At 31.3% G+C, this 11,427-nt stretch overlaps 1 protein-coding gene across 1 annotated transcript; it reads right to left on the bottom strand.

The window, feature by feature from the left end:
• Positions 1 to 2,877: 2,877 nt before the first annotated feature.
• LOC108915306 (coatomer subunit delta) lies at positions 2,878 to 11,327 on the bottom strand. Its single transcript, XM_018721298.1, has 10 exons — positions 11,211 to 11,327; positions 11,062 to 11,101; positions 10,785 to 11,008; positions 10,330 to 10,509; positions 9,791 to 10,005; positions 9,580 to 9,735; positions 6,991 to 7,201; positions 6,584 to 6,798; positions 6,107 to 6,311; positions 2,878 to 3,080 (listed from the first exon to the last, which is right to left on the bottom strand). Exons 1-10 carry the CDS (start codon positions 11,211 to 11,213, stop codon positions 2,991 to 2,993), a joined length of 1,539 nt encoding a protein of 512 aa, XP_018576814.1. The 5' UTR covers positions 11,214 to 11,327; the 3' UTR covers positions 2,878 to 2,990.
• Positions 11,328 to 11,427: the final 100 nt, after the last annotated feature.

Below are 11,427 nucleotides of genomic sequence, written 5' to 3'. Positions count from 1 at the left end.
TTCAGTGCTCATAAACAAATGGGTTTTTTTCTTTTCGGTATGTATAAGTTTTTGTATAATTTTTTCCAAATTAAGTATTTGACTACTCAATCTAAATTACATAGTTCACATTTACGTCCAGTTCTTTTCAACCAAATATTTCTGTTAGCAAATTTGTAAAATTTTGTTCCCCTGTGGAGGACCCTAAGCTTGTAAATATTTATTAATTACATATTTATCCTTAGCATTATCTTAGTGTAGTTTTATATTTATTCTGCACATTTATCTTAGTATTTAATGGGAAATATACCGGGTGTTCGGAAATAGTGGTACTTCACTTTGAGGGTATATTTTCCACTCAAAATAAGATAAAAATTTCATATAAACATGGGTCAAATTCACCCTACGGGAGGTAGACGTGTTTGAAGATGACTTTAAATAAAAGGGTTTTTGCCAATAACTTTTAACTGCTTTGAAGGAGAGATAGTAGTAGTACTGCACCTGGCAATTAGGGCACAAGTGGGCCCTTTTTGCCTACCCCGCCTTGAAGGAGAGAAGTTTTGGGTAAAAAGTTACCACTAAAGTGCAAAGAATTATTTGGTAGTAGAAAAATATCCAGAAATTAACTGAATTTATTTTTTTTTAATAAAAATGTGGTTATACTCGCCGGTTTGCATGCCATGGGTTATAACCTGGATCAACTAATACCCTCAAATAATCATGTTTCTTAGTAGTAACTTATCGTGCAAAACTTATCCCAAACATCAGACAGACATAGACACAGACATATGGGACCAGAAACTCGTTACATCCACGCCATTGGTACTGGGTAACGCAGAAAATGGGTAACATTTTTTATATGAATCCGCATTTAGAGTTGACGTAAAATTCTTCCGTTTTCAATAAAACGCTGAAGAACCATGATGTTCTTTCTTCAGTTTTCTGAACCTTCTTCAGCGATTTGCTGAAAACTGATACGTGCTAGAGCAAAAATGATGACGTATTCATGTCCAGCGCTCAAAAATACACTGGTAACCATATATTGCATGTGTGGGTCAGATACTTTTTTGGTGATGTGGTATGAGCCGAATGTATCCCCCGACCTTTTGGGGGGTTGGGAGCAGTTTCTGGGTTTTGTGCCCATGAGAACTTTTGATCAGGATGCTCCGAAGAGTTCATTCCCAAAATTTGAGATCCACCGGGGATCCATTTCGATAAGGTTTGTGTGGGGTCCTTTAAAAATTCACATGAAAATTAAATGCATTTGAAAGAGGACTTATTACTCTATAAGATTGTTTTTATTTGCTTTGTTAGATTTAATTTTTGTGAATTTTCATTTATTTGAAATGAAAAGTTGACAAAATTGATCATTTTCGGCACCTGCTGCAATTTCATTTTAATTGAGACAAGGAAAATGCTAAAGCCACTCAAGCCGTTCCAAAAATTTAACATATACAGGGTGTCCCAGAATAACGTGTACAACGAAAGACCACAGATTCGTGAACTCAAAATAGGCAGATTTAGGCTAATTCACCTATATCCGAAATCTCTTCGTTTGGCCACTAGATGGCATCAAAGTTAGCGAAAATTTTTTGAATTTTATAAATAACTTGAATACGTATTAATTGATTTTGATTATTTTTGGGGTGTGAAGTTTTGCTTTCGATCTACACAATTTGGTGGTATACAGAGCGTTTTTTAAAACTTACAACTCTTGCAAAATTGATGTATGGTGATAATATCCATTCATAACTTTTTGCTCTCTCAGGCAATAATGACATATTTTTTATTTAATTTGATGAGGAGCAATTGAATGTCCATTCAACACGAAAATCAACAACCGAATTGGCTCAGGAGATGGGATGTGAACACGAAATAGTAGGAAACCACTTGCATTCAATGAGAAAAGTTCAAAGGCTCGGAACAAATTTTGAATGAAAACGATAAGAACCAACGCACCGCAATTGCCGCTAGTTTGCTCTGTCGTCATCCATCAACACGTGGTCATAAGGAACGTTTTCTTCATCGTATTATCACTGGTGATGAAAAATGGTGTCTGTATGTGAACTTTAAACAGTAGAAAGAATGGTTAAGCTCCAAGGAACAAGCAGCTCCGTGAACAAGACCAGAACTTCATCCCCCAAAGACAATGTTATTCACCTGGTGGGATTGTAAAGGGATTCATTATTACAACAATCGAACCGTCAACGCAGAACTCTATGTCCAACAACTACAACGACTTCACACAGTTATTCAGCAGATCTGATCGGCGATACGACGATCTTTTGCAACATGACAATGCACAACCACATATCGCCGATATGACTAAAACGGCCATTCGGGAGTTGAATAGGGAAATTCTGCCCCATCCGCCTTACTCTCCTGATCTTGCGCCTACTAATTTTCACCTCCCCCATTCTGTCAAACTATTAACGTTGTGGTTGGATTAATTTTTCAAGTTAAAACTGGCGGATTTCTGCAGAAGAAACATGTTGAATGTTGGAAGGTCTTACATAACAATGGAGAATACATTACGGATTAGCCTATTCATGATTGTAGAGTTAAAAATAAAAGATAAAAAGATTAAAAATAATGGTGCCATCAAAAGATTCAAGTAGAATATTAAATATGTAAAGCAGAGAAGTAATAAAAGATTTAATAAAATAAATAAATACCTTTTACAATTTTGATGGGTAAATAAATAGTAATTGTATTTCAATTTATTTTACAATCTCTATTTAACAATAAAAAAAAGTACAACTGATCTTTCTAATTAAGAAATCCAAATTAAAAGCTTTTAGATTTTGTTTAATGACTGATATTGATCTGAAAAAAAAAATTTTTTTTCTTAATTTCTTACTTAATTTATTTATATAGGTAAAAATAAAGACTGACAAATTCCTTAAAATTTTGTACAAAAAGCAACATTGCATAATGGATAAAATATTAGTAAATATTTATACAAGTGAATTGTATTATAATAAAGACCTCTTCGTATATTAATATAACATTTACACTATTTCATATTTATCTGGAAACAATACAGCCTCCACAGAATGCTTGACAGGAGAATCATCATCCACGAGGACTACTTCAGTTATCTGAAAATGCAGCCAGAAATATATTATTTTTAACAATTTCATTTGACAACAAAAAATAATAAAACTAGACATAATGTAATTCAATAATAATACATTTCGAAGAACTTTTGAAAGGATAATAACACCTCGGTTATACTGAAGTATCAATTTCATCATTTCAGATGTAAAATGTAGTCCAGACATGCACTTAAGAGGTAACACCATTATTAACTGAGAAAATAAAGCGTCCTTTTGTGATTTTTTTTTAATGGAAGGAAAAGTAAAAGGATAATAATATTCAAGGATGTTATTAACCATTCAAAAAAATATATTTATTCATAACCAGTACAAAATGACGATGCTAGAGCCATATTGAAAACAATAATTTTTGTGTGGTTGGCGAACATTTCAAAAAAAAGTAAAAAGTTCAATTTTTGATAAAAAAAAGGGCAATCATTTGTCAATAAATAGTTATTTTAAAGATATGGTCAAAATTTGGAGTGATTAGAATAAAAATTGTTGGAGTTATGCTGTGCCGTTTTAAAAAATTGTGATTTGAGAAAAACAACTAAAGTTTTGAGATATACGCCATATACTAACATACTTTTGTTTGTAAATGCTTCTATACTTCACGGTTGAAATTATGAAAAGTGACTCATTGGACTAGTAAGAAGGACGAAGCGTGCAGGCATTGAAAATCCATAGGTGTATCAGTTTAGAAGGCAACAAGATATAGAAAATATGGAAAAAATATAATAAAACATAACATCTATTATTTTCAAAGATTTTATCAAGAAAACTTCAAAAATATTTTAGCAAAATTTTTTTAAATTTTAAGCGTTTTCTATAAAATGATGCCATCGCATAGGTTATGGCGTTTAGGACCAACAGACCGTTTGCTACAACAGGCACTTTGATCCATTTGATGTGTTTTAAAATTTCCCGGTAGTATTTTTTTAATTTATAAATTTATTATATCCACAGAATTAGCTAAATCAAGTACTATGTATGTCCGTTTACACCCTCTAAAAAAAGCATTTTCCCAATATAAGTGCAATAAACAGAGATAGAAGACAGATGGACGTACAGTGTAACTCAGTCTATAGACAATTATAAATCCTATTGGAGAGCATAGAGAGAGGCACATCGTTTAATACACTTTATAGTAATAGTGTTTTTATTATATTATGTCTGAGACACTCTCCATAATTGCGACCGCAAAGTATAATTGAACACAAACTCCCTCTAACAACATCTGCTAGTGTATTAGAGAAGTTAGAAATCTAAAGGTCATTTAGACTGCAGCCTATCGGAAATTTTCAAGGGGTCATTTGACCCAGCATGAATTACTTATAAATCAATACTACCATATATATCAATAACTTTAGAAACTATGCCGTCAATTCTTGTTGGTACAGGCGAATACCACAGGTAAGCTAAACCTGTCCACCAAGGGGGGGAGGGGTTTCGGCAAAACATTTTTGTACGGCATTTCTAAAGTATATAGGTTAGACAAAAAAAATGAACCTCGACCTAATGCCGTACAAAAATAGCAATACCGGAAGCCAGGAAAATTTTGGCTTGGTTTTTGGTGATTGATACATAGATAACTTTTTTAGTGACGCCTTACATATCTGCTGATACAGGGGTTAGAAATGCAGGGCGCAACCCTCTATTTTAGCCCCCAGTTTCAAGTCATTGAAAAATGTACGGCATTGATTCCACAGGATTATTTAACTCTCCAAATAATTCTTAGCAACTATGCCGTCTGAAAATTATGGTTAATGCAAAAGTTTATAAACAATTACTTGTATTTTCGAATTGAGTTTTATTTTTTTTTTCAATAAGATCATTAATTCCTGTACTTTTTTGATAAAATATAACCAAAAACTATCGTACTAAATCATGACCAGTTATAATTAATGGTACAAATTAAAAATTCGAATTAAAAAACAAATAAAAAAATTGTGAAAATTTACACTATTTTGAAAATTCCTTGTTATAAACTAAAAATGTTATATTCAAAATATTGTAAAAAAAAATTAAAAGAAAAAACAATGCCATACATTTTTAACTGGTGGATTTTACGTAGCTATTTTTCATTAAATTTTTACTACATTTTTAGGTCATTAATAACTATACGACATTTACAAATTTTCATCAGAAATATAACATAAAGAATGAAAATTGCAATTGCATATTTAATTTATACCGTAGAAATTATGCATTGTCTTCAAGTTAAAAAAAAAATGTGTATAGAGAATCGAGAAAATATTTTGAGAAATTTAGAAATTTAATGACGTGCAAGAAAGTATTATTTTTAAATAAAATATAATAATAAACAATTAATTTTAACCCAATATTCATGAGAATTCCTATATAAATACTTACATTTAAAACAGTGATATAATATATTCTTTCCCCTTCTTCTGAAGGTTCAAATCACCTTTTAAATCAATAAAAAAAAGTACATTTTCTGAAAATTATACATTGGTCGTATCGCTTAATATGCATTATGTACTTTATAATTTGCAATTATTGGAGATTTGTATAAAAATAAAGTTAGTTACTTTGTTTAAAATATTAATTTAGAACAAATTTCCTTTAAAAAATGTAGTATTTAATAATCTAATTATTTTAATAATATCATTGTGCGTGTAACTCCTTTGATTTAAAATTTCAACATTTTTATGTTTAATGAATTTAATTATTATGCCTGAGGCTGTTAGTATTTCTTGTAGCAATTAATCATATAATTTTTTACGTTTATTCTATTTGATCTAAATAATCATAATAGTATTTTGCATGTTTAATCCAGAGGGTAACATTCAGCCCAGGGATTAAAAGTTACTTTAGTTCCAAAGTGCTATTTTTTGCACATAATAAGATTATTTTATATAAAACACATGCCCTTTACTTTTTAGAGGGATTAACTGAAGAGACTGAAAGTGAAATGTGAAATTAGGGAGTAAAACTGTACTTTTAATCCCTGAAGTGTAAAACATATTTTGCGAAACAATTTTAGAACTAGCACAAACATTCCTTACCTTAATATTAGCATAAGAAGATTTCGAACTAAATAAAACCGACAGTGGGAAAAAATCATTGGGAATTGCTCTGGGAGCATTAAACTCTAAAGATCCTGTTTTATTACTAACGTCTATTAGTGGCACGTTCCAAATCAGTTGATTACGTCTCGTTTCATGAGTGTAGGTACCATCGCATTCTCCTACAAGCGGTGTGCAACCCATTCTGAAAATATATTGTAACACCCTGTATAATACAGCAAGACACATTTTATGCAAATTAGTTATGTACTGTTCTGTAGTAACTTTCAGTAATGCATACAGCACCTATTAATTTTAATAAAAAAAAGATTTTAATTAGAATAATATTTTAGAAACAAGTCGAATGATTTTAAAAAATGAGGGCTAGTTATTCTAAATGCTAATTAGTCAAATCAATATTACCATTACTGTTACCAAGGTAAATAAAACGCAGCTAATACCCATTTTACGACTTACGGCAAAGGAATCGTTATGTTGACATCGACGAGTTCTAAATTAGTGTGGGCAAGTTCATACTCTATGTTTACATCGCAACTACCATCTCCCGCTTCAGAAGGCCAACAATTTATTAGAAGAGGTACAAAATTTTCGTCTGTACTCTGCAATCTCCATTTTAATACTCCAACATCTGTATGAAGAGGAAATGGTTTGCCCGGCTGCTTCAAGCCAATCTACAATATTCGTTGTACTTTTTATGGATCCGTGAATAAAAAAATATATACATAATTATATAAGAAATTTTAATAAGCATGTTAATCATTCAAAATAGTTAAGCAATCTATTTTGAAAAAAATTTACTTTATTTTTTCTATTAGTTGCCGAACTGCATTTCTAAACAAATGTTTTTTTTTTTTGTTTATTACCTGAGAACGTAATTTAAATAGTTCTTTATCTACATTTGGATGTGTTTGTAGCTGAACACCATGAGTGTCTTTATTTTCTAGTTGCACTCGTATTCTTCCCCACCTCTCGTCTCCAATATGCAATGTTACCAAACCTAATAACTCGAATTGTTGAACTCCTCCATCGCGACCCATGCGCACTATTAGTTTTTCTTCTAATCGTAAATGAATACTGCAAAAACATAATAAAATTGGAAATTTGAAATATGTTGCAAAAACAACGTTGGTGTAACTAGTGATGTTAAGGGGAGAACGTTTCCTTCGTGCTGTGGAGAACGTTTCGCGAAATCGTTCATGCGCGCACAATAGATCGCTCTCCGCGAACGTTCCTCACAGAACACTCAGCACGAAAGAGAATTTTCAATACAATTACGGCCAATCAGCGCGCTTCATCTGCGTGCATTGCATCATGCTGCCTCTGTGGATCCCCTTGTTTTATTTTGTTATTTGATTTAGTTAACACATTCGATTATTTGCATATTTTCAATTTATTGCAAATTGAGATTGCAATTTGATTTTTCTTATATAGTTTTTTTAAATAAAAAAATTGTTTACATTTAAGTTAGGAGCTACTTACTATGTCAAAGCTATATTTATCTTATATTATATTTCTACATACATGTCTTTCCGAAGTTAGTTAACATGTAAAAAACGTCTGACAATAAAATTTAATGACTTTCATAGGCGTCCCTAAAAAAGTTTGCTGCTAAAGGTAAAAAATTATAATAAGTTGCTGGACAGTTTGTCAACACTTGTCAAGAACTGAGATTTATTGCCCAGGGGCCCAATGCAGCTGTGTCAGATTTCGTTTGGTCGCGCTCGCATTCTTCAACTGGGCGTATACATTTCTACCACCTTCACGTTTAGTTCGACCAGACCTGTATATGGGTATGGCTAAATAAATATGGTAACAAATTTTTCAAATATTTCAGTGTCGAGTTGCTACGTCAGCGACCGAACCTGGTACATACTGTCAACGTCTTGGTTCTTCAATTGATATCGGAAAGACTATAACATGCATGTAAGTTTTAGCTATTTTTTTACTTAATAAATTTTTTTTTATGTTAGAAGTTATTACTGTATTATTTGCAACACATAATATGAATGCACTCTTATTTTCATATGAAGCATTAGGAGTATTTTGAGCACTTTGAGAATTTTGAGCATTTTCAGGAAAAAACAGGAAAAGTAAGTTTCTAAATACTTCACTACACCCCAAATATAAATTCTAGTTTTTTTTTCGTTTATGCTCGTTTATTCTCGTTCATGCTCGTTCGTGCTCGGGGAATGTTCTCCAAAAATACGTGCTCGAGAATTTTACATCACTAGGTATAACGATAAAATGTTCCATTAAAATTTACTTTCCTATTCTACGATTCAGGTCATAGTGCCATAGAACAATTGTGAAATATTTTATAGTATCTATCTTCAATAATAAACCAGCATAAATAGTTAAAATGGAATCCATATTAGATTCTTTTTTTATATAATAGTTACATCTGTTATTAGTTTTTTATTTATCCTACAATTTTTAGGAGACAGACTTGTTAGATTTTGTAGCAAACTCTTCAATTATTGCTCTTGATTAAGGCGACATATACAATTACAATAATCAGAAAATCGTTTTTTTTTTTTTTTATAATTTTTAAACGATAGAACTGAATGTGAAGAATATATTCTGAAAGTTTGAAAACGAAATTCGAAAAACTCTGGAAGTTATAGTGCATATCCGCTCGGGTTCGGAGCGCACGCTGCAGAAGCAAGAGCGTACAGGGGCAGATTGACCAGATGTTTGTAGGAGAATTAACCGTTTTCAGACGAGTTTTGGGAAATAGCCGCCCAAGTTTGTTTACCGTTTATAGTTGCCCCTTTACCCTTCATCCACAGCGACGCTCGTTTGTCAACCGACTCCCTCTGCAAAGGATAGAATAGACGGTTTTTCTCGAAAATACTTTTCTGAAACTGGTGTACACGATTACGTAAAAATTATTGAACCGATTGAGTTTCACCTTGGTAGAAATGTTGACAACACATTATTACTTTGTATATGACGCAAATTGATTTCGGAAAAAAATAAAACTATTTATTTTATGCAAATTCTGCAGAGATTTCCCATGAAAATTCGATTTTTGTCTTTAAATGAGTGCCGTTTTTTTGAATTTGCATTTTTTCCATTTTTCTCAACGTCACATAAAAACTACACTGCTGTGACTCTACCACAGCTCCGCCATTAAGACGATGAATGAATAAAAAAATATATATTTTTTTTATAATTGAATATTCTATTAAAATCCGATCCTACAGTCTGATGAATGTAGAATGAACATTTCTTAGTTTAAAAAATTCAAAATTGTATATGTCCTTTATCTGTTATTATTCCTTCCTAATCATAAAAATAAAATTTCATTTACCATTATTTCTACTATAAATTTGTTTATATGCTTCTATAAATTCTAAAATTTTACTTTATATATATTATTTGATTTTTAATGATCTTATGATCTTTTAACTCATGGTTTTTATATTATTTTGAGAAAGAACAACACTTACTCATCGACGTCAGATTTGATAGCTGGTGCTTTGGTTCCAGGTTGAGAAATACTGTTCTTGGCAGAAATAATAACATTTTCACCTTCAGATTTAAGTTGATCGACGAAAGATTCTACATCCCGGCCCTTGCTGCCTAATTTCATACCACGTGGTTTTCTAAAAGCACAATACACTTAAAATAGTAAAAAAACTTTCCAAAATGACAACTTACTGAATTGGAGTTGTTGAATATGATGGAGGTTTTATGTCATTTGACACATTTGCTATATCACCAACGGATGGAGAAGGTGTGTATCCTGTAGAACTGCCAAATCCGGCTGTGCTACTGAATGATGGTTTTCCTCCTTTTCTTGAGGCCTCCATCTTTTGACGTTGTAATTCTTTAGCCTTTTCACGCATCTTATTCTTTGCTTCTCTTTCTTGTGTCTGAAAAGATTAAATTGATTAAAAATTATGTTTATTTATAAGAAAAATAGATCTAAGATTTTGGTAATAGATACAATTCTGAAATGAAGTACAATGTATTGTCTTTAAACAGCTTTGTTGAGAATTATATTAAGCAAATTCAACTATTTATTAACTTATTAAATCTAAATTAAGATCTGCTCATTTACATTTATTTATAATCCTAGAAAAATGCATGTGAATGAGCAACTGTGTTTATTCAGCTCAACATTTAAATTTATGGAAAACAAAACTTTTCAGATGAAAATGCTTGTAGATGCTTAGTAACATAATAATACCACTAACCTGTCTAACAGCTTGATAAACTTTTTCTTCATGTGAGTCCATTTCAACAAAAGTGCGGATTTGTGATAAATTTACACTCTCTCTGTAACCTAATGCTACGATTTCATCAAAAGCAAATATCAAGGAAAATGCATTTTCTGCAATTTCATTTTCTTCAAGAGACCGACAGTACTCAGGAATCTGTAATAAAAATAATTAATAAAAATATAAATTAAAATGTCTATTATATACTTTTCATAAAATATTTTTAACAAAATTTGTCATCTTTGATGAATATACTATGAAATCAAGACTTATAACTGAATATTGGGCATAAAATAAACACAATTTCAATTTTTAAATAAGGTAACAAAAACCAAGAGTTTTTTTGTGAATAATATTTCCTAAATCACATCTAAATTAGATAGTTTATAAATATAAGCAATATCTACCAAAGTATTTAAAAATGTACTTACAACTCTGGCAAATAATCGAAGAGTTTCGAGATCTTCTAATATATTACTTGCACGAGTTGTTATAAGTAACATATAGAGTCGTTCAAGTGGTTGATATACATAACGAACAGAATCCGTTTCAACGAAAGTATGTTGTGTACCTGTTGGTATAAGTTTAGGAAATGCAGCTAACAAACCTTCAATTCGTGCTTTCGACATTTCAACAAACTGTCGAGAAACAATTGCTAAAAGAAGAATTTTATATAGTACTACTTGTGTGAAGATTTATTTTACTTACTTTTTCCTGCTTTAGTGCAGACTGCTGCAGCTATTAACACCTAAAACACAAAAAATATTGTTAACTGAGTTTCAAGAACATTTTGGCCTTAATTCTATAAATTCATTTAAAAAACCCAGCGTTTGGGAGAACAGTATTAGTTGATTTACCATTTTTTGGCAAATAGTGTTGAAAATACTAGAGCCGCTCTTATGTACTTATTTTACAAAACATTACACTCAACACCCAACTTTCTTAAGCGACGATGACGTTGACGTGTGGCACTCGGCATATGTATAACAGAAAAAGTGACGTGACTATTAAGAAATACCAATTGCAAAAAAAGTCCCTAAAGTGAAATAAATAGATGGAAGCCAGAACTCAATT

The sequence above is a fragment of the Anoplophora glabripennis genome, unplaced genomic scaffold (genome assembly GCF_000390285.2).
Source record: "Anoplophora glabripennis isolate ALB-LARVAE unplaced genomic scaffold, Agla_2.0 scaffold1086, whole genome shotgun sequence".
Lineage (NCBI taxonomy): Eukaryota > Metazoa > Arthropoda > Insecta > Coleoptera > Cerambycidae > Anoplophora > Anoplophora glabripennis.
The sequence above is the reverse complement of the archived record's forward strand: the minus strand, read 5'-3'. Positions and strand labels throughout refer to the sequence as shown.